We start from the raw sequence: 24,753 nt of genomic DNA on the forward strand, positions 1-24,753 counted from the left end.
TGGGTAATTGGAGATATATATCGGGGAAAATGTTACATTTTCACTATGAAAAATGGTAGGAAATTTTCTGAAATAATTTTTCATTATTAGTTGGACATCCAGGAGGCGAAAATTAGTGAAACCAATAAAGTAGCCCTATCTACTACTTCTGCTGCTGAATTCTCTAAGAACTCAGTTAGGTTCTCTTGTACATTTATTCTATTAGCTGTGGAAGTCACATTAGGTAAAAGAAACATTATTTATAGCCGGTAAATGGTCTTCATCAAATCAAAGAACCTCTTTCAGAACCTCTTCAAGGAATATATGGATTTTCTCCCAAAACCCGAGAAAATTAAGATCCTTATATTTAGGTGTCTGGAGGCTTTTCTAATGTTTCTATTCTTCTTTGCCATAACTGGTTATCTTTAGGAACCGCAGCTTTAAAACTCAAATTTTTCTTCCAATTTCTCTACCTTCTTTAACACAAAGTCTATTTCTGTTGAAATTCTGAGGAATTTTGGGCACCTGAGAAGCCAAGAGTTCCACTTTTTCACTTGCTCAATTCACCACCGTTGCCACCCTTACCATCAAGTCCCACACGCAGCATTAGTCACATTTTCGGGTCGTTCTGGGATTTTAAGGGGAGTAACTGCTGGGGATTTACCTGTGCAAAAGGCAGAAAAATGTCCACAAGGACTTACCCCAGCTCCCCTTCCTCCCAGTCCGGTAAGAGATGATCCCACGGTGGGGCTTGCTTCACCCGGGCAGCTAAGCGTCTGCACAACGAGTCTTTAACAAAATGCCTCGTCGTCATCCCGCTTCCTCAGGATCACAAGGCGTTCACGTCTAACCCCTATCTAGACAACTGGTTAATCAGGGCTCCCACTCAGCAAGCTGCTCTGTCATCCCTCAATCTAACCTTACACACTCTAGTTTCATTAGGATTTATCGTCAACTACGACAAATCCTACTTAGTCCCATCTCAAAATTTATCGTTCATTGGGGCATACTTGGACACCTTACAGGCAAAAGCTTTCCTACCTCGACAACGAGCACTGACTTGCGTCCCTTGCTCACCAGCCTCAGTCTCAGCACTCCGTGACTGCATGCCAATTTCTCGTTCTGCTCGGACACAAGGCGTCCTCAGTCCCTGTCATACCAATGGCCCGCTTGGCCATGAGACTCATGCACTGGACTCTGAGGTCTCAATGGACTCAAGCTATTCAGCCTCTGTCGGCCATTGTCCGTATAACCGCTCACTCCGTCTGTCTCTCGCCTGGTGTAAAAATCAGACCAGTCTCCTCCAGGATTGCCCTTCCAGGTTCCAAATATTCAAATCATTCTCACCACCGACGCTTCCAACCTTGGATGGGGAGCCCATGTAGCCAATCTGCAGACACAAGGTTCTTGGTCTCCAAACACCAAATAAATTTCCTGAAACTTCGAGCAATCAGATATGCTCTCAGGGCTTTTCAGGATAGCCTCTCAAATCAAGTCATCCTGATTCAGACGGACAGGCAGGTGACAATATGGTACATCAACAAACAGGGAGGCACAGGCTCCTTCCTTCTGTGTCAGGAAGCTGCACAGATTTGGGAGGAAGCTCTCTCCCATTCAATGTACCTCAGGGCCACCTGGTTACCGGGAGTGGACAATGTCCTCGCAGACAAGCTGAGTTGCATCTTTCAACCGCATGAGTGGTCTCTCAACCCCTCGGTAGCGAACTCCATCTTCCAACAATGGGGATATCCTCGGATAGACCTCTTTGCGTCCCACAAAACCGCAAAGTGGAGAACTACTGCTCTCTCATTCGCAGCAAACATTCTCAACCCAGAGACGCATTCTCCCTCTCTTGGGCAACCGGTCTGCTCTACGCATTTCCTCCACTTTCTCTTCCCTCGAAGACACTCGTGAAGTTACGTCAGGGCAAGGGAACTATGACCCTGATAGCACCTCACTGGCCATGCCAAGTGTGGTTTCCAATACTTCAGGATCTCTCCATCCGCAGGCACATTCCCTTGGGAAAGGACCCGCTTCTGATCACTCAAAACGACGGGTGCCTACGACATCCCAATCTTCAAGCCTTGTCCCTGACGGCATGGATGTTGAAAGGTTAATCCTTCAACCACTTAACCTTTCTGAGCCAGTTTCCCGTGTCTTGATTGCTTCAAGGAAGCCTTCCACGAGAAAAGCTTACTGTTACAAATGGAACAGGTTCACGTCATGGTGCTCTTCTCAGTCCCTTGACCCTTTTTCCTGTCCAATCCCGAAATTTATGGATTATCTCTGGCATCTATCAGAGTCAGGTCTTAAGACTTCCTCCATTAGAATGCATGTCAGTGCGGTAGCCGCCTTCCATAAAGGTGTCGGGGATGTCTCTATATCAGTACACCCCCTTGTAACACATTTTTTGAAGGGCTTGCTCCACATCAAGCCTCCACTATGTCCTCCGGCCCCTTCTTGGGACCTTAATCTAGTTCTGGGTCGGCTCATGAAACCACCATTCGAGTCTCTTCACTCTTGTGAACTTCGATATCTCACATGGAAAGTGATTTTCCTTTTGGCTATCACTTCAGCTCGCAGAGTTAGTGAATTGCAGGCTCTAGTTACCTATCCGACTTACACTAAGGGGCGGATTTTCAGAGCCCTGCTCGCCTAAATCCGCCCGATTTTGGGCGGATTTAGGCGAGCAGGGCCCTGCGCACCGGTAAGCCTATTTTACATAGGCCTACTGGCGCGCGCAGAGCCCCGGGACTCGCGTAAGTCCCGGGGTTTTCGGAGGGGGCGTGTCGGGGGGCGGGCCCGAACCGCGCGGCGTTTTCGGGGCGTGTCGGGAGCGTTCCGGGGGCGGGCCAAGGGGCGTGGCTACGGCCCGGGGCGGCCCGGGGGCGTGGCCGCGCCCTCCGGACCCGCCCCCAGGTTGCGTCCCGGCGCGCAGGAGGCCCGCTGACGCGCGGGGATTTACGCCTCCCTCTGGGAGGCGTAAATCCCCCGACAATGGTAAGGGGGGGCTTAGACAGGGCCGGGTGGGTGGGTTAGGTAGGGGAAGGGAGGGGAAGGTGAGGGGAGGGCAAAAGGAAGTTCCCTCCGAGGCCGCTCCGATTTCGGAGCGGCCTCGGAGGGAACGGGGGTAGGATGCGCGGCTCGGCGCGCGCCGGCTATACAAAATCGATAGCCTTGCGCGCGCCGATCCAGGATTTTAGCAGATACGCGCGGCTCCGCGCGTATCTACTAAAATCCAGCGTACTTTTGTTTGCGCCTGGAGCGCAAACAAAAGTAGGCCTATTCGCGGAGTATGAAAATCCGCCCCTAAACTTCTGCAGGACCGGGCGGTACTCCTCACTCACCCGAAATTCTTACCTAAGGTAGTTTCGGATTTTCATTTTAATCAATCCATCATACTACCTACCTTTTTTTCCCAGGCCCCATTCCAACCCAGGAAAACAGGCTCTGCATACCCTTGTCTGTAAACGGGCTCTAGCATTTTACCTAGACCGTACAGCGGCCCACAGGGAAAACACGCAATTGTTTGTCTCTTTTCACCCTAAGAAGTTAAGGAAGCCTGTGGGTAAGCAGACTCTCTCCTCCTGGTTGGCGGACTGCATATCTTTTTGCTATCAGCAAGCGGGCATTCCATTCCAAGACCGTGTTAAAGCACACTCTGTGAGGGCCATGACGACTTCAGTAGCACACCTGCGATCGGTGCCGCTTCCTGACATTTGCAGGGCTGCAACCTGGAGTTCTCTCCACACCTTTGCAGCCCACTATTGCTTTTACAAAGCTGGAAGACAAGATTCCATCTTCGGCCAGTCTGTCCTTCGTAACCTATTTACAATGTGATGTACCAACACCCTTCCGCCTGCCTGATGGGGTTCAGGATGCCATCGGCCAAATTCCACCCCAGTTGTTGTGCCTGTTGCATGCCTTTGGGTACATTTGGTGCATGTTCGGACATCACCCATATGTGAGGAATACCATCCTGCTTGTCCTGTGAGAAAGCAAATACTGCTTACCTGTAGCAGGTGTTCTCACAGGACAGCAGGATGTTAGTCCTCATGAAATCCGCCCGCCGCCCGCAGTGTTGGGTTCGTAACGTTTTGTTGTTTTATTTGTCGGCACTGCCTGTAGCTTTCAAATAAGACTGAAGGGGGACCCCTGCTGGCTGCAGGGTTAGTGCCATGCTGGGCATGTCCAGTAGGGGCCAGTCAAAGTTCTGGAAACTTTGACAGAAGTTTTCCGTGATTGGGCTCCATCCTATGATGTCACCCATATGTGAGGACTAACATCCTGCTGTCCTGTGAGAACACCTATTATAGGTAAGCAACATTTGCTTTCTCAGTCAGGTGATTGGTCTGTTCTTATAGTTCATGCAATTTTTGGGCAGAGAGTTGTGTTGCTGGTAAAGGCTCTGTCCCAGACAGAGGCAGAGGAGCAGAGATTCTTTTCCATAGACCAGTTGGAAAGGGAGGATCAGATGGCTGCGTTGACATGAGTGTTTTATGAGAAAATTCAGTCTAAGGTAAAAGAGTGGCCCAGTTGTCCTGATGATAATTGACATATGGGTCTTGAGAGTACAATTGGTGCACTTGTCCGTTACCTTGCAGGTGATAGGCTGTAGTGCAGTCAGGTGTCATCCCAAACTTCTTGCTTAGAGAGGTCCCGTATCTTGCTGTGAATTGACTTCCTCTATCAGATAATATATTCTTTGGCAAACCATGCAGGCAATGATTTGGAAAGTGAAGAGACGTACTAATACTGGTATGGATGGTAGCAGAATGAAGTGTGCCATCTTAGAGAATCGATCAATTACCACCGAAATCATGGTGGCGATGCTTGAGATAGGGAGATCCGCAATAAATTCTGTGGACAGGTGGGTCCAGTGTTCCTTGGGGCTGGCAATGGCTGTAACAGCCCCTAAAGTTGGCCATGCAGCACTTTTTACTGGACACAAATGGGGCACAAGTCAACATAGTTCTTGACATCTTGCTTCATCTGGGGCCAACAGTAGTGTCGTTGAAGCAATTGAAGGGTTTGTGCCCACCCAGGGTGATCTGCGACAAGGGAGTCATGGGCCCATTTCAAGACTTTCTCATGTTTTCTGGGTATGACCATCTTCCCTGGAGGGGTGGTTACTGTTGTGGCCAGAAATATCTTAGCAGAATCGATGATGTGTCTGGGAGGTTCTGTAACATCTTCAGGCTGGAAAGTGTGAAAGAGGGTGTCTGCCCATTGATTCTTGAGCACAGGGTGATACTGCATTTCAAAATAGAAGTGAGTGAAGAACAAAGGCCAACGGGCCTGTCTTGCATTAAGCTGCTGAGCTTGATGTAAATGTTTGAGGTTTTTGTAGTCCGTGTATTGGGCTCCTGTGAGTAAATGACACCATTCCTCAACAGCTAATTTGTCAGCCAAAAGGCCTCAGTCTCAAATGCTGTAATTACACTTTGCTGGCGAGAACAAAGTACTCCTTCTGGAGTGTGTTGGCTGAAGACAACCCCTGCGCCCATGGTTGAAGCATCAATGTCTAAGATGAAGGGTCATGTAGGATCCAGGTAATGCAGGAAAGCATTCTTCAATTTTTGAAATGCCTATAAAGCCTTAGGTCAACAATTTTTGGTGGTGGCGCCCTTATAGTTAAGAGCAGTGAGGGGGCCACCACAGAGGAGTAATTTGGGATAAACTGACAATAATAATTTCCCCTCGGGGCAGGGGTCAGTACCTGATGACTTTTACCTTGGCAGGTCCATCCAGAATCCATCTCAAGAAATTATGTACCCCAGAAATGGAGCTCTGTGTTCAAAGTGATTTTTTCCAACTTGGCATACATACTGTTCTCTCTTAGACATTTCAGGACAATGTGGACATCTCGGCAGTGGGAACTCGGTGTTTGCAAAAAGATCAATATGTTGTCTAAGTATATGACCACACAGGTGTAGAGCAGGTCGCGAAAGATATCTTTTGATCATTTTTTGGAAAACTGCTGGGGCATTGCAATGCCAAAAGGGCACGATTACCGTATTTTTCACTCCATAAGACACACTTCCCCCCCCCCCCCCAAAGTGGGGGGAAAACGTTTGTGCGTCTTATGGAGCGAATATAAAAAAAAAACTAAAAATCTAGCAAAACCCCCCCACCCTCCTGACTCCCCCAAGACCTGCCAACTTAATTTACTACAACCCCCCACCCTCCTGACCCCCCCAAGACCTGCCAAAGTCCCTGGTGGTCCAGCGGGGGTCCAGGAACGGTCCGGGAGCGATCTCCCGTGGGCTGTCGGCTGCTGACGGCCCTTGCCCTTACTAAGTCACTGGGACTGACCAATGGCAGCGGTAGTCCCTGTGACATAGTAAGGGCAAAGGGCCGTCGGCTGCCAGTAATCAAAATGGCACCGACAGCCCTTTGCCCTTACTATGTCACTAGGGCCGACCGCTGCCATTGGTCGGCCTCAGTGACATAGTGAGGGCAAAGGGCCGTCTGCGCCATTTTGTTTACTGGCAGCCGACGGCCCAAGCCCAGGAGATCGCTTCCGGACCGCTCCTGGACCCCCGCTGGACTACCAGGGACTTTTGGCAGGTCTTGGGGGGGTCAGGAGGGTGGGGGGTTGTAGTAAATTAATTTGGAAGGTCTTGGAGGTGGGTCAGGAGGGTGGGGGGTTGTTAATTAATTTAAAGGGTTGGGATGGGGATTTTTTTGGGGGGGAGGGGTTCCCAGAGAAAGAAAAGTTTTCTGATCTGGGGAGTGGACCGAAATTGCCCTCCCCAGACCCGAAAACAAAATGGGGAGAAAAAAAAAAGCTATGCACTCCCCTAATTTGCTCCATAAGACGCCCAGACGCCCAGGAACAGAGCCGGTTTAGCACAAAATTATTTTTTTTTAAATTTTCCCCCTCTGAATCCTAGGTGCGTCTTATGGTAAGGTGAGTCTTATGGAGCGAAAAATACGGTAAGTATTTGTAATGAACGTTGCTAGTGTTAAATGTGGTTTTCCACTCGTCATCAGCCTTGATACAAAGATTATATGCACACTTGAGGTCTAGTTATGTGAATATTTTGGTACCTTGTAGACTGTTGAAGAGTTCTCTTATTAGAGGTAATGGATAACAGGCCTTCTTTGTGATGGCACTCAGGTTGCAGTATTCTATGCATAGCCTGAGGGAGCCATCTTTCTTCACAAGTAAGAAGAATCCAACCTTGCCGGGGAAGAATGATGGATCAATCCACATTTTAGATTTTCCCAAATGTGATCGGACATGACCTAAGTCTCTTGAAGAGACAGGGTAAAATTGTTCATGTGGGGACTTAACTCCTGGGATGAGCTCAATGTTGCAATCGTACGTGCGATGAGGTGGCAAAGTTTCAGCCTTTCCTTCAAAAAGACATCTCTGTATTCCGTGTACTGGTGAGGAAGACCAGGAAACATCGTAGCCACAGTCATAGGATGTGGAGGTTCTACGAATTCCAGGCAGGAACTGATGCATCCACAGCCTCATAGGGCGAGTTGTAAGTTACCCAGTCGAAGTGTGATTGATACTGCTGGAGCCACAGTAACCCAAGATAATGGGGGAGATGGCCCTGGAGATCACATGCAGAATGAGGTTTTCCTGATGCAGGAGACCAGTGTGTAAGGTCAGGCCATTGTGATCAGAATAAATTGGACTGCAAGAAGATCTCAGTAAACGGAGGAGATTATAAAGGGCAAAACCATTCGGACCATGGGAACATGGAGGTGGTCAACGAGTTCCTTCAAGATAAAGTTTCCTCCAGAGCCAGAATACACAAAAGTCTATGTGGAGAAACGTGGAACCCAACTCCAGGGTCATGGGAAATATAGTTGGGCAGCTAGGACGGTAAGGCCTAGGGTCATCTCCCCATAGGCCTTACCAGGGTCACCTTCTATCCTCAATGGGTAGAAGGTGACCTCTCCTCTGGGGCCTGATGAAAACGCTCCAATTGCATTGGCTCTTCTGGCAGAGGGGAGGTCAATGGAGAGGTTAATGGAATAGCAGCCAGAGAGGAGAGCAGAAGCAGAAAGTGGGACGCTAATGCAACATGCTTTTGTACTGGGCAGGTCTCTTGAGCCCTTTGCTGTAATAGCAGTAAATTTTGCTAGTTAGGGCAATGAATTCCTCCAGTGAGAGAGAGAGAGAGATCCCAGGCAGTGAGCTAGTCTTTGATTTTAGGAGAGAGGCCTTTGAGAAAGATAGCAGCTAAACTGTCCTCTCACCAGTTTAACTCACTAGCCAGTGTCCAGAACTCTATTGCATACTCTGCCAGGGCTCTGGAGCTTTGACGGAGGTGAAGCAGGTCATTAGATAGATCACAAGCTACTATTGCTTATTAATTACCGTCATTGCAGTTTATGGATTTATCCTCTAGGAACTTATCCAAACCTTTTTTAATCCCTGTTACATTAACTGCTGTAACCACATCCTCTGGCAATGAATTCCAGAGCTTAACTATGCACAGAGTGAAAAATAATTTTCTTCGATTTGTTTTAAATGAGCTACTTGCTAACTTCATGGCGTGCCCCCTGGTCCTTCTATTATCTGAGAGAGTGAAAAACTCCTTCTACAAACTTCATATGCTAAAATGTCTCCACCTCTTACTATATTCTGAGGACTTCCGCACAGTTTTACAATCTCTGGTCTTCACAGGGCTCTACTATTGTAATGCCTTCCTACTTGGTCTCCATGACAATGCCCTTCATTCTCTACAGCTAATTCAGAACTCTGCGGTATGTATCTTGACCAGTACTTCTCGAAATGAACACATTACCTCAATCTTATACTCTACATTGGCTTCCAATTCAGTATAGAATACCATACAAAATTCTCTCCACTATAAAGAACTTGATATACAATGACTCTTCCACTTTATCAACCTAGCAGGAACCTCCAATCTTTACACAAAAACATATTACAAGTTACGACTGTTCACCTAACCAGGCTTGACATCACTAGAAGACAGGCCTTCTCTGTTGCTGGCCCTTCAATCTGGAACTCCATCCCAGATTACTTAAGGCAGATATCTTCACACACAGAATTAAAAAAAACTCTTTAAGACATTCTTATTTTTATCAGCTTTCAATTCACTTACTTTTACATAACAAACTCCTCAGTGCTTGCCCTAAGTTTTTAAGAAGCACAAATCCCTACCCGCGATGACCATCTTCGGTCTCATGGCACTGTGTCCGCATACTATGTTATTGAATTTTAGTTTGATGCTTCTATGTTTTTATAATATTTTATGTATTTATGTTATTTTAATTATGTATGTTGCTCAACTTGTAAAACATTTTGATCAACGTACTTTGTAAAAGTGGTATATAAACATTTTTAAATATATAAATAGGCGGGCAACGTGAAAGGAGAGGAAGACAGAAGGTAACCAGAGACAACTGGACAAAGACAGGAGACAAGGCAGGTACTGAAGGCAAGATGCTGGGACTGAAGACCAGACGCTGGAAGCGACTTGCTCTACTTGGGAGTAGGTGGATCTGTTGCTGAGGCAGTGAGGAGGAATTGGCAGGGATCTTTTATGGGCCTTGGTGTGTGATGTCACCTAAGGGCACTCTGGGCCCTTTAAAGCCAGCTATATTGGGTGCACCTAAGGGGGAGTACAGACTGTTGCGGTCGGCAGCATCCTGTTGCGTGGGGGCCTGGTGATGTTTCGTTGCTAGAAAGGCTGGAGACAGCCACGTCGGAAACTAGCAGGAATCCAGCCAGGAGGATAAGTGCAGTGGTTCATGGGAGCAGCCCATGAACCTCCAAACGTAAAACTTTAAATAGATAAAATTATCTTGATGGAATAAATATAGAAAAAGGCAAGGATGTTAAATTAATCTATGCCTATCAAGATCTTAATTCAGGCCTAATGGGGTTATAGTTTGAAAAAGTGTATACCCAATATTGCTCTTTTTAATTTAGTTTTGCCTCCCTGTTAACTTCTCTCTCAAAACATAATGGGCTGGATTTTCAAACGGTTATGCGCACCGGGCTTATTTTCAAAAGACCCGGCAACGCGTGTAAAGCCCCGGGACGCATGTAAGTCCCGGGGCTTTACTAAAGGGGCGGGGTCAGAGGCTCCCAGCACAGCGGCTATTTGTAGCTGTGTGGGAGATTGCGCGCCAGCAGTCGGCCAGCACGCGCAACTTACTTCAGCCCCAGGGCTGAAGTAAGTTTTAAAACAAGAATCAAAAAAAGAAAAAGGTGGGGGGGTAGGGAACAGGCTCGGCGCAGGCTCGGTGTGCGCAAGGTGCACAATTGTGCACCCCCTTGTGTGTGCTGACCCCTGATTTTATGGATTGCATACTACACACTTTCTCCATTTTTTTTTTCCCTTTTTCTCTCTCCCACCTGTTACTATTGGCTTCCAGTACCCTCCAGCCCTAATTCCCCTCCACCCCACCACCAATTTAGAGAGCAGCGCCGTATCTGCATCCAAGTGACATCCAGCTCAATTAGGGGTAGCAACTGCTGTAACAAGCAGGCCACACCCTTGCCCCATACTCTTTACCCACCCCTGTTTTTATTTGTTTGTTTGTTTTTATTTATTTATTTTTTTGGAGATAGCAGCCCTCCATCCTTCCGCTCTGTGAAGGTGGAACACTAACTACTGGCCACTGGCATCCCGCTCCGTGAATGCCTCTGTGGCTACTGCCGCTCCGTGCAGTGTTTGAATGCCTCTGTGGCTACTGCCGCTCCGTGCAGTGTTTTGCTGCCTCCACTTTATTCACGCCCTCTAGACTTGATGGATCCACAGTGTTTATCCCACGCCCCTTTGAAGTCTCACCAAGGACCTGTACAAGGGGATAATCACTTCCCTTTTCTTACTCGATATTCCTCTCTCTATGCATCCCAGCATTCTTCTGGCTTTTGCTATCGCCTAGTCGCATTGTTTCGCAGATTTCATATCATTAGACACTATCACCCCAAGGTCTCTCTCCTGCTCTGTGTTAGGCGCACTTCTTGGGCGACACCGGATTTCAGGCGCATGGAGCATAAGAAAGCCCATGAGGCCACAGGGCTGCCACCTCCAGAATCTGGCATGAAAGCTCTAAGCCTCTGCTCGGCATGCAATCTCAGAGCTACACAGAGCGAGGGAGCAGACTCACTATGTGCCCAATGTGAGGAGGCCATGGGAGTTCCAGGACAGGACCGGCCCCAGCTCAGCGGTTCCTCAGGAAGCACGCCGGACTTAGCGGGCCGCGGCAACCAACCAGGGAACCCGAGAGACCTGGTGCCCCTACGGCCAGATCCGGCTTCGCTTTCCTGGGTGGAATTATTCAAGGGGATTCACGCTTTTGTCCAGATGCAGTCTGCTCCCCGAATGGATCTTTCCGTTTCTGTGGATCTGGTACCTGGTCCCTCGAGACCTAGGCGCAGCCACTCACCACCCGACAGCCCTGCTTATGGGGATTCGGATTGCTCCCAGGACAGTGAGGAGCCCCCCGAGGAGGGTGAACTTCCCTCGGAAATAGAGCCATATCGGACCATGAGGCGCTTCTTTCAGAAAGAGGATCTTTCAGGCCTGGTCTCGCAATGCCTTTCGGAGCTGGCCATTCCGAGTCAGGATACCCCTGGGGGCCCTAAGATGAATCCCCTGTTAGAGGGCCTACGCCAACCGGCTCACCATTTTCCCCTCCAACAGGCAGCACAGCAGCTAATCGATCTGGAATGGAAGGCACCGGAGGCCTCATTCAAAGGGGGTTGGGCCTTGGCAGGCATGTACCCTCTGGATCCAGCATCCAAGGAGCTGTTGGCGTGCCCCAGGGTAGACGCCATTGTTAACGCAATAGTGAAGCACACCACCATTCCGGTTGAGGGGGGAGCGGCCCTCAAGGATTCGCATGACCGACGCATGGACACCATTCTGAAACAAGCCTTTGAGGTAGCAGCCATGTCCCTACGAATCGCGACCTGCTGCACCGTGGTGACGCGCTCCTGTTTGTCACAGGCGAGAAACAACATCCAGGGAGCAGACATGGAATCAGCTCTCGCATTTCTCACTGACGCAGCCTCCGACCTCGTTCGTACGGCAGCCAAGGGAGTCTCCTCTTCAGTGGCAGCCAGGAGGCAGCTTTGGCTACGTCATTGGGCGGCCGACTCGTCCTCCAAGACACGGCTCACAAGAATGCCCTTTAAGGGTTCCTTACTGTTCGGCAGCGATCTCGAGAGCTGGGCTACTAAATGGGGTGCCTCCCCATTACCCCGTCTACCAGAAGACAGGGCGAGGAGGAGCCAGCGTTCTTTTTCTAGACCATCTAGAGGTAGAAATTCACAGCGCTTCAACCCTTACAGGACTCGCTATCGAGCACCTCGTTCCCAGGCCAGGAACCAGTCCTTTCGGACTAAGCACAACAAGAAGAGAACCGGCTCAGGTTCCGGCCCCAGCCGCAACCCACAATGACAATCAGCCGACCCATCCGGGGGGTAGCAGCCATAGGGGGCAGGCTAACCCTCTTCTACCGCAGGTGGGTCGAGATTACTTCGGACCAGTGGGTCCTCGCCATCATCCGAGAGGGATATTACCTGGATTTCTTTCGGCTTCCGCCGAACAAGTTTGTGGAATCTCCTTGTTCACCGCTCAAGGCAGCGGCACTAGAAGTGACCTTGCAGAGGCTCCTGGCCCTAAAAGCCATAGTCCCAGTACCTACGGGAGAGGTAAATTCTGGGCATTATTCCATTTATTTCATAGTACCCAAGAAGGAGGGCACTTTCAGGCCCGTTCTGGACCTCAAGTCAGTCAACCGACACCTACGGGTCCCCAGTTTTCGCATGGAAACTCGACGGTCGGTCAAGAATTCGGTACAGCCAGGGGAGTTTCTCACCTCCCTAGATCTGTCGGAAGCCTACCTGCATATCCCAATCCATCGGGATCACCAGCGCTATTTACGCTTCAAAGTCCTGAATCAGCACTTCCAGTTCCGAGCTTTGCCCTTTGGGTTAGCCACCACGCCGCGGATCTTTACCAAGGTAATAGTAGTAGTGGCGGTGGCACTCAGGAAGGAGGGAATTCTCGTCTATCCCTACCTGGACGATTGGCTGATCAGGGCAAAGTCATCCGAGGAGAGCCACCGGGTAACCAACAGAGTTATAGCTCTTCTGGAGAGCCTCGGATGGGTAGTAAACTTAAACAAGAGCTCCCTACAGCCTCTCAGTCGCTGGAGTACCTAGGGGTCCAATTCGACACCCGAGAAGACAGGGTCATCTTGACCTCCAAGAGAAAATTAAAACTCCAGAGTCATCTGCAGGCCCTGTTGAGTGCCAGCCAGCCCACAGCTCGAGATTACCTTCAGGTCCTCGGCCTCATGGCATCCACTCTGGAGGTGGTGCCCTGGGCGCGGGCTCATATGAGACCATTGCAACGCGCCCTTCTATCTCGATGGAGCCCACGATCACAGAACTACACCATACGCCTACTTCTACCGGCCAGAGTGCGGTATCAGCTACGGTGGTGGTTGCGGCCTGGCCACATGAGCCGGGGGTCAAGAATGTCCTTCCCAACCTGGATCCTGCTCACCACAGATGCCAGCCTGAACGGATGGGGAGCACACTGCGAGGAACTCACCGCCCAAGAGCGGTGGACCAGACAAGAGTCGAGGTGGAACATCAACCGACTAGAGGGCACGGGCAGTCAGGCTAGCGTGCCTGCGATTTGCCCACAGACTTCGCGACAGAGCGGTCAGAGTGATGTCAGACAATGCCACCACGGTGGCATACATCAATCGTCAGGGCGGAACCAGAAGCCAACAGGTATCCCTGGAAATAGCTCCCCTGATGATTTGGGCAGAAGCAAATCTCCAGGACATCTCCGCCGTCCACATTGCCGGGAAGGACAACACGATGGCAGACTTCCTCAGCAGAGAAAGCCTAAACCCGGGGGAGTGGCAACTGTCACCCACAGCCTTTCAGATAATTGTGGATCAATGGGGGACGCCAGCCATGGACCTCTTAGCAGACAGGTCCAACGCTCAAGTACCCAGATATTTCAGCCGCAGGCGGGATCCGCTATCCCAAGGGATCGATGCCCTGGTACAGCCGTGGCCTCAAGGGATCCTGCTATACGCCTTTCCTCCATGGCCCCTGCTGGGTGCCATTGTACACAGGATTCAGCGACACAGAGGCCCAGTTCTTCTAGTGGCCCTGGACCGGCCAAGAAGACCCTGGTACGCAGACATGAGAAGACTATTGGCAGGGAACCCTCTACCTCTACCTCCCTTCAGGGACCTGCTGCGGCAAGGTCCCATCCTCCACGAGGATCCGGCTCAATTCTCTCTTACGGTCTGGCCATTGAGAGGGCTCGACTGAAGAAAAGGGGATACTCGGAGCCGGTTATAGATACACTCCTCCGAGCTGGCAAGTTCTCCACATCCCTAACATATATCAGGATCTGGAGAGTTTTTGAAGCCTGGTGCGACTCTCACGGCACCAATTCGCATGCCGCCAAGATTCCTATCATTTTGGACTTCCTACAAGATGGACTTCAGAAGGGTCTGTCCCTCTGCTCCATCAAGGTTCAGGTAGCAGCGCTGTCTTGCTACGGTCCCAGGAGTGACGGCAACACCATTGCCAAACACCCAGACGTCTCACGTTTCCTGAAAGGAGTCAAACACATTCGCCCGCCACTGAAGTGGCCAGTGCCCTTGTGGAATCTCAACCTAGTATTGGACTTTTTGGCGGGATCAGCCTTCAGGCCCCTTCGAGGCCTGTCCCTCCGTCTATTAACCTTGAAGATGGTATTCTTGCTGGCTGTGTGTTCAGCATGCCGCATCTCAGAGCTACAAGCACTATCCTGTCGTGATCCATTTCTCAGAATCACTCCAGAGGCTATCCATCTTCGCACTGTTCCATCCTTTTTCCCCAAGGTGGTCTCACACTTTCACCTCAACCAAACCATATCCTTGCCTACCACGGAAGGTTTGAAGAAGTCTGAGGAAGGTCGAATGCTACGCCATCTCGACATCGGCAGACTGCTGTCCAGATATCTGGAAATGTCAGAAGCAGTACGAAAGACGGACCACCTGTTCGTCCTGCACAGCGGGAAGAAGCAAGGGGAAGCGGCCTAATGGCCAACCATCGCCCGCTGGATTAAAGAAGTGATCAAGGCAGCCTACATAGAGGCGGGAAAACCACTGCCTCTACAGGTCAAGGCTCATTCTACCAGAGCACAATCGGCCTCTTGGGCAGAAGCTAAGCTGCTGTCGCCTGCAGAGATATGTAAAGCGGCGATGTGGATCTCCCTCCATACCTTCTCCAGATTCTACCATCTGGACATCCAGGCTAGGGAGGACACAGCATTTGCGAGGGCAATCCTGAACGGACCTCAGGCAGCCTCCCGCCCAGTCCGGGAGTAGCTTTTGTACATCCCATTTGTTTTGAGTCCATCTGCTACACGCTAGGAAATGTAGAGATTACTTACCTGATAATCTCGTTTTCCTTAGTGTATGCAGATGGACTCAGCATCCTGCCCGGCTGCCGGCATACATGGGGATTCACCGACTCATGGTAAGCCATGTTTTCTTATAATAGGCCATCCACCCTGCCGGGTGTCGACGCCTTCCGGTTGTGAACACTGGCGGTCTCCAGCTACTATCAATCGGTCAAGGTAATCCTGTTCATTTAATTGATCGGTCAGCTACAGCTTTTGCAAGGAAGATTACTGATTTGCGGCACTTCCTGTGGGGGTATATGTACCCGTGCTGACGTCAGATCCGTCTCCAACTGCTAGCACGAGCACACTATACCCATTTGTTTTGAGTCCATCTGCATACACTAAGGAAAACGAGATTATCAGGTAAGTAATCTCTACATTATAAACTGTTTGCAGGTGGCACACATTTTTTCCCCATCATGACTTCTCTTAGTGCAGCATTTGATAATCTTTCTAGTTGCTTTTCTCACATTATCATTTGGCTTTCTGATAACAATCTAGCGTTGAATCTTATTAAGATGGAGATTTTGTTATTCTCTCATTCAGAACCAGACAATTTCCCAGATAGATGGTTATTTAATGATATTACTATTCCTATCAGGCCTGAAGCTAGAGACCTGGGCATTTTGACTGACTAAGCTTTCTTTATTTTTCCATATACAATCTTTGGTGAGGGCCTCTTTCCATAAAATCCGCCTTTTATGCTCCATTAAGCCATTCTTAAGTCTGTCAAATTTTAAGATAATAAAATAAATAACTCAAAACATTGGTTATGAATTCACTAGATTACTATAATTTTATTTATGTCTGCAAAAAAGTACAATTCATGTGCTATCTTTTATCTAAAATTCAACAGCCCACTTGTTCTCTGGCACTTCATTACATGCACATATCTCCCCAGTTTGGGCCACACTCCACTGGCAGCAGATCCAATTTAAAATACTTTCCCTGATTTTTAAAACCATTAAGAACCTTGTTCCCTCTTCTTTTCCGCAACCATTTCTGCTGTCGTCCTTGTAATTTGCGCTCAGTAGATTGTAGATTATTGGTGATACCTACACATAAATCTGTTCACTTACATCACTTATGTTCTCGTGTTTCCAGCATCACAGGCTACACCCATTGGAATAGTTTCCCAGAACCACTAAAAATGGAATATGACCTACTATATTTTAGAAAGACGTTAAAAACGTTTGTTTTTCTCCAAAGCTTTCCATTCTTAGTTATCTCAAGGGATTATAGCAAAGGATTGTGTTATGTCTTACTATGCTTGATGACTAGCAATTTTTGTAGTTTTATTTTAAGATTTTAATCTGTTTTAATTTAATTTTTGTTTATTTAGTTTAGGCATTGTATTTTGTACTGTTTGAAAGTTACTGTGTTTTTATTATGTATGCAATTCTTGTTACCCACTAAAGTCTATGGATTAACACGCTACAAATTTGTAAAATAAATATAATATTGGTGCTATTTCCAATTTACTTTTATTAATAACCTGTCCTTTCTCTTCCTTCTCAGCCAAGTTCTTATCACCGTGTTATATGTAACTGCCTTTTCAGCACCATTGTTATAGTTATGTTTACTATGCACCCCTGTTCTATGTGAACCAGCATGATGTGACTGCTGTCTCGAATGCCGGTATACAAAAATCTGAAATAAAATAAAATAAATTCATTCCATTTTTAATCATTCTATTTACAGCAAGATTAGCTAATTTTGGCAAAAGTTATCATTTGCAGAAGATTAAGTGTATTTTCATTGGTTGGTTTAAATTTCTCAGGTTGTTTCACTAGATATTCTATAGGTCAGGCCTTTTAAGAGGTGAATCATTGATGCAGGTATATGACCATAAGAATTCATTTTTTTGTGAGCAGCAGCATTTAGAATGGCAGATTACCCCAATGAAGATTTGCCTTGACACACGGCTCATGTTGGGTTCAATACACACTGAAGATTAGATTCAGTGCTGTCATTTAATCTGTTTTTATTTGCATTAAGAAAATATATTTTAAAAAAAGAACAGGTTTACAAAAATAAGGATTATTTTACCAAAGTTGTGCAAGGCGGAGTGTGATGATTATTATGAAGCATCAGCTGAAATGAAAGTAAGTAAACTGTAACCATGATTGAGAATCTCCCCTGTTTCTTTAAGTATTATGTTAATTTTGGAGACATATTAGACATGTGTTTAACTTTGTACCATGGTGAATTTGTCAATTTCTGTTAACTTATTAATTGAAACATACAATTTGACTAGGGGAGCCTAAACTTTTGCAAATAACTGTATCTTCAGAATTTTTAAAGTAGGACAGATTTTTCCTAAGCATAGTTAGGAATTGCGCAAAAAGTATGCACATATAAAAATGTGCATATGGCACATCAAGGCCTTTGCCCATTGCTTATATCTGTTCTTTGTTTATTATTTTTGTAATCAAATAGTTCCTCTAATTTCACTAATCAATCTGATTTTGCTGTGTTTTGTTGTACAGTATCTCCCTGAATGACTACAAGTTACTTGTTGATGATATTCAACAGCTGCTGGTTACAGTAACAATCCATGCATGCAGTTCCTCAGGTCCTCAGTATTTTCGAGTTATTGAAGATCTTATTATACTTCTTGGATATCTTCAAAAGAGCAAAAATAAAAGAACACAAAGTAAGACCTATATAGATTTACTTTCTGCACTGAATGATTATAATAAAAAAGGATTTGAATGTGGAACTAGAATAGTACTTAGTTGGATAAGTTCAGCTTATCTGGTTAAGTAGCGCCGCTGAATATCCAGCTATGATCAGCAGTATAAGTGACTTTATCCAGCTAAGTATTTAGTCAGATAAGTCAAGACCAAGGAATGGGTTTAATGGGGAGGAATTGAATTAGCTGGATACATTATCTGGCTAACTCTGGTCAGGCCACAGAGCAGCAGCACCACTATCTTAAAGTTAGCTGGATAAGTTTAAGATAGTCAGCGATGCTGCTGCGCCGCTGAATATCTAGGCTAAGTTAGTCAGATAAATGTTTTCTAATAAATTGCCGAGCTACACAATGGCTGAATATTGTCCTCAACCATGTTCCTGAATTTTTTTTCCTAAAATTTGAATCAAAATTAATTTAGGTTCACATTCTCTAAAGACAAGCAGGATACGGTAGACCTCAAGAATGGGTGATATCTGACCAGTGGAATCTGGTCAGAGCTTCTCACAAGCTCCACAAGTTCTTCTCTTTCAAAACACTTTACTGAACATGTGCCTGACTTCCTCTGTCAGTGTTTTATATGCATGGAGGCCTTCTCAGTTTTGATTTTCCATGGAGACAATGGTCATCACTTTTTCAGTTCCTCAGAGCCATCAGGAATTTTTTTTTTTATTATGGTTTTTCAGTCATGGGTTCTCTCTGTTTTTCTTATCTGTATCTAGTCATCTTTTTCACATTAGCTATGCCTGAGGCATAGTGAGCCACAGAGTTTGTAATGCCTCTTACCTCCAAGTGCCTCTGGTATAGCGTCCCACACTGTCCTACATCCAAGAGCTGTGTTTAGCAATTCCTGTTTCCCTGAGCTACTCTTATGGGTCCTGCAGTCAGGACTTCCTGGGCGCTAACTGATGACGTCACATCCTGACCAGGTATATAAGGAAACACTCTGCTACTAGCCATTGCCTGAGCAACAGGTCTCCAGCACTTGTTGTCTGTTCTTGTTGTCTGTTCTTATTGTCTTTCTATGTACTTGTACCTCCTGCTTTCCCTTGTCGTGATCTTGTGTCTCCTGCTTCGCCGTATTCCTGTGTTTCTGCCTTGTCTCCTTCCTGCATTCATTGTTTGCCTTTTCTTCCCCTGGTTTCTCCTGTTTGCTCCCCTCCTGCCCTCATCGTTATCCCCTGGTCTGCTCCCCTGCTTCCCCATCTCGCTGTTCTGGAAAGTCTCCTCAGCTCTGACCTTACCCTGGACCTTGACTCTGCTTACTACTGCCTGCTTTGATCTTAGCATGGAGCTAGTCTCATTGTAAACCTTAAGCCGCAAGTCCTGCTGCCCACTGGGTTGGTACAGGTGAAGACATCATGCTTTGTGGCCCTCGTCAGTGAGTGTTCACTACTACTTGTCAGGGCCTGTCCCATCTCCTTACTGGCCAGGGAGTGTCAACTTGGCAGCAGCCAAAGGCCTACTTTCTCTGGCTAGTGACAGAGTTTAGTTGTCTTTTTATTTTTTGTCAGAATTAAATCCTTTGATCTCACCGTAGCTATTTTTGGACAATGTACAAGAAGGGAACATAAAGCCATTGACTTCTCAGAATGTCCCTAGTGCAGCTGCATGATGTCTGGTAATTTGCATGTGGGGATGGACACTACATCACTGGTTGTATTTCTTGGCATAAGATGACTCCCAGAGGTCATTGGAGCTGTTTAGAGCTCTGGGAGAAGCTTTTTGAATCAAGTAAGACTGATCCATTGGTAACTGCGTTGGAGACATCAACACTGAAGAGCCCCAGAGCTTCACTGAATGCTAGCAATGCATCGATATAGAGGGAACATTGATCTTCATAGAAGGTGAGCACTGGTAAAGGGTATGGATATAGGTCAGGAGTTCCAAACCTTTTTCAACCTCCAAACTTTTCGCAGACCCCTACATGCTTCACTTTCATTTTACCTGCAGTTATTTTCCATATATAAAAAGGTTATTAATGTAATAATAAAGAATTATATGCACCCCAGGCTCATTCATAATAAAAAATAAATGCTTATTGATTTAAATGGAATACATACAATTGCAAAACACAAATGTGCAAAATGTGCAAGAATGTACTTATATTTAATAACTTAGTGAAATTACAGGCAACCACACAGCTGGATCTGGAGCAAATGGGGAGAATGGACTGGGGGAGGGAGAGACAGACCAGAATAGACTGATGTAGAGAGAGAGAGAGAGACTAGTGAGATGGAGATTAGTGGAGGGAAAGAGAGTGAGAAACTGGTGAGGATGGACTGGCAGAAGGAGAGAGGCTAGTGGAGGGAGAGTGAGACTGGAAGAAATGTACTGACAGAGAGAAAAACTGGGAGAGACTGGTAGGGATGGACTGGTAGAGAGGCAGAGAGACTGATGGGGATGGACTAGAGAAGGGGGATAGAGAGTGAGACTGGTGAGGATGGACTGTGGAGGGGAGAGACAGGGGGCTCTGGTTGGGATGGACTGTAAAGCAGAGACAAAGTGAGAGACTGGTGAGGAAGGGGGAAGGTGAGAAGTTGTACATATGCATCCGATGCAAAGAGCTCCTGTCTCTCAAAGAACGAGTCTGATCTCTGGAGACTAGAGTGGTAGACCTGGAGGAGCTGAGGCAAATAGAGAGGTATATAGATGAGACCTTCAGGGACATAGTAGTCAAATCCGAATTTCAGACTGGCAGCCCTGGTGCTGCCTTGGAGGAAGAAGGTCTTATGATAGGAGAGCATCATCGTGGTGCAGCAGGAAAAGATCCTGTACCTGCTCTCCAGTTGGTGCATTGTCCTTTCGCATCGAGGATGCGTCTCCCAGGGCTACTGCCCAGGAGGAAAGAGTTAGGTTGGTGGTCATAGTTGGTGATTTTGATTATTAGAAATGTAGACAGCTGGGTGGCTGGTGGGCGTGAGGATCGCCTGGTACCTGGTGTGAAGGTAGTGGACCTTACGCTTCACCTAGATAGGATTTTAGACAATGCTGGAGAGGAGCTGGCTGTCGTGGTACATGTGGGCACCAATGACATAGGAAAATGTGGAAGGGAGGTTCTGGTAGTCAAATTTAGGCTCTTAGGCAGAAAGCTGAAATCCAGAACCTCCAAGGTAGCATTCTCTGAAATGCTCCCTGTTCCACGCGCAGATCCCCAGAGGCAATCAGAGCTACGGAGTCTCAATACATGGATATGACGATAGTGCAAGGTAGAAGGATTCAGTTTTGTAAGGAACCGGGAACCTTTTGGGGAAGGGGGAGTCTTTTCCGAAGGGATGGGCTCCACCTTAACCAGGGTGGAACCAGACTGCTGGCACCAACCTTTAAAAAGGAGAGAGAACAGCTTTTAAACTAGAACAAAGGGGAAAGCCGACAGTCGCTCAGCAGCGCAAGGTTCAGAGGGAGATAACTTCAAAAGATACTAATGATGCATTAGAATTAGGGCATCCCAACAGTGAGGTTCCAATAATAAGAAAAGTAGTCCAAGTGCCTGTAATTAAAAACTCACCTAGCTAAATAATTCCAATTTATTCCTATTAATTAAAAAGCAGAATGAAATACTAACAAAAAACACACTTTGAAAAGTTTGTATGCTAATGCCAGAAGTCTAAGAAGTAAGATGGGAGAATTAGAATGTATAGCAGTGAATGATGACATAGTTTTAATTGGCATATCAGAGACATGGCGGAAGGAGGATAACCAGTGGGACAGAGCTATACGGGTGTACAAATTGTATCACAATGACAGGAGCATCTGGGAGGTGAGGTGGCGCATTATGACCAGGATGGCAATAGAGTCAAACAGGATAAAGATCCTGCATGAGACTAAATGCACAATCAAATCTTTGTGTGTTCTGGAAGAGTATAGTGATAGGAGTATATCACTGTCCACCTTGCCAAGATGGTGAGATAGTGAAATGCTAAGAGAGATTAGGGAAGCTAACCAAATTGGTAGTGCAGTAATAATGGGAGATTACAATTACTCCAATACTGACTGGGTAAATGTAACATCGGGACATGCTAGAGAGGTAAAGTTCCTGGATGGATAAATGACAGTTTTATGGAGCAATTGGTTTAAGTGACGATGAAAGAGATAGCAATTTTAGATCTAATTCTCAGTGGAGCACATGATTTGGTAAGAGAGGTAACGGTGGTGGGGCCGCTTGGCAATAGTGATCATAATATGATTAAATTTGAATTAATAACTGGAAGGGGAACAGTAAACAAATCCACGTTTCTAGTATTATGCTTTCAAAAAGGAAATTTTGATAATGAGGAAAATAGAAAAAACTGAAAGGAGCAGCTACAAAGGTAAAAAGTGTGTAAGAGGCATGGGCATTGTTAAAAAATACCATCCTAGAAGAACAGTCCAGATGTATTCCACACATTAAGAAAGGTGGAAGGAAGGCAAAACGATTACCGGCATGGTTAAAAGATGAGGTGAAAGAGGCTATTTTAGCCAAAAGATCTTCATTAAAAAATTGGAAGGATCCAACAGAAGAAAATAGGATAAAGCATAAGCATTGACAAGTTAAATGTAAGACATTGATAAGACCGGCTAAGAGAGAATTTGAAAAGAAGTTGGCCGTAGAGGCAATAAAAAATATCCGAAGCAGAAAGCCTGCAAGGGAGTCAGTCAGATGGACCATAATTTGGCCTAGGGTTTAAAGGGGCACTTAGAGAAGATAAGGTCATTGCGAAAAGGTTAAACAGTTTCTTTGTTTCTGTGTTTACTGAAGAGGATGTTGGGGAGATACTCATTCCAGAGATTTTCCTGGGTAATGCTTCAGATGGACTGAACCAAATCACGGTAAACCTAGAAGATGTGGTAGGCCTGATTGACAAAGTGAAGAGTATTAAAACACCTGGACTGGATGGTATACACCCCAGGGTTCTGAAGGAAATCAAAATGATGAGTAAATGATAGCAGTAAATGATGAGATTGACATAATTGGCATCACAGAGACTTGGTGGAGGGAGGATAACCAATGGGACAGTGCTATATCAGGGTACAAATTATATCGCAATAATAGGGAGGATCAACAGTGGGGGTGTGGCACTTTATGTCCGGGAGGGTATAGAATGCAACAGGATAAAGATCACACAAGAAACTAAATGCTCAGTGGAATCTATATGGGTAAAAATCCCATGTTTGTTGGGTAAGAGTATAGTGGTGGGAGTGTATTGCCATCTACCTGAACAGAATGGTCAGATGGATGAAGAGGTGCTGGGAGAAATTGGGGAGGCTAACAAATTTGGCGGTGTAATGGTGGTGGGGGATTTCTGTTGCCTCAGTGTTGACTGGGTGGATGTGGCATTAGGACTTGCTAGAGACATGGAGTTATTGGATGTGGTGGGTGACTGCTTCTTGGAGCAATTGGTTCAGGAACCAACAGGAGAGGGTGGAGTGCAGGATTTGGTGGGAGAGGTGGAGATGGTGGAGGCCACTCGGCAATAGCACAAATAGCCACAAAGCAACAACAGATTGGTTAAACTGAACAAACACTTTAGCTAATGACTTAAATCCTCTAAAGATAGCCCGCATTAAAGAACCAAAACTGAATAATCCATGGTACAGTGAACAAATCAAAGAAGTAAAACGAACCCTTAGAAAGAAAAAAAAAAGGAAAAATAACAAAACAAAGGATAATCTAACAAAGTACAGGAAACAACTTGCCTACTACAAAAAAACAATATTTGACTCAAAAAAAATACTATAGTTCAAAAATAGAAAAATTTGCAAATAACACCAGAACACTATTTAACATAGTGAAAAACCTAACTAATGACAATACAGTCAAATAACCCTACAAGAGAACCAATGCAATGATGTAGCCCAATTCTTTAAAGATAAAAGTGAGAACCTGAGAAAAAAATCACAACAAAACAAGAAATTAAGATGCCCACTAGAGACGTCAGTAAATGGGCAGAATTTGAGGAGATAACACAAAACGAAGTCGAAAAAATGATAAATCAAATGAGCCCTGCTACCCATATAATTGACACCATACCTATTACAGAATTTAAAAAACTTGCCAGCACTGTAGTACCAACACAAACCAACATCATCAACCTATCACTAAATGAAGGAGTAATGTCGGATGCCTTGAAAGGAGCTATAATCAAACCAATCATTCAGAAAAAGAACCTTGACCCCCTTAACCTGAACAACTATAGACCAGTCTCCAACTTACTTCTTATAGCCAAACTCATGGAGAAAACAGTACAAAAACAATTGTCAAACCAACTTGAAAATAACAACATATTATACCCAGCCCAACATGGATTCCGCAAACATTATAGTACAGAGACTTTACTACTAGCTCTATCTGATACTATCTTAAGAGGCTTTGACACCGGAACACACTACATTCTGGTTCTGTTAGATCTCTCCGCAGCCTTTGACACTGTAAATCACAAAATACTAATCAGTAGACTGAAAGAAATAGGACTCAATAATAAAACAATAAACTGGTTTGAGTCATATTTAAACAACAGATATTTCCAAGCACAAATCAAAAATACACTTTCAGACAAAATTAAACTAACAGGTGTCCCACAGGGATCAGCCCTGTCTGCAACACTCTTTAATATTTACCTACTGCCAATCTGTCACCTACTAACAGGACTAGGAATCACACATTACTTATAT

At 46.1% G+C, this 24,753-nt stretch overlaps 1 protein-coding gene across 1 annotated transcript in view; it reads left to right on the forward strand.

The window, feature by feature from the left end:
- Positions 1-24,753, forward strand: part of LOC115087279 (lysosomal-trafficking regulator-like) — a 1,534,685-nt gene that overhangs the window by 787,195 nt on the left and 722,737 nt on the right. The window contains 1 exon segment of the mRNA XM_029594260.1: positions 17,897-18,063. Coding sequence (XP_029450120.1) covers positions 17,897-18,063 — 167 coding nt within the window.

The sequence above is a fragment of the Rhinatrema bivittatum genome, chromosome 3, assembly GCF_901001135.1.
Source record: "Rhinatrema bivittatum chromosome 3, aRhiBiv1.1, whole genome shotgun sequence".
Lineage (NCBI taxonomy): Eukaryota > Metazoa > Chordata > Amphibia > Gymnophiona > Rhinatrematidae > Rhinatrema > Rhinatrema bivittatum.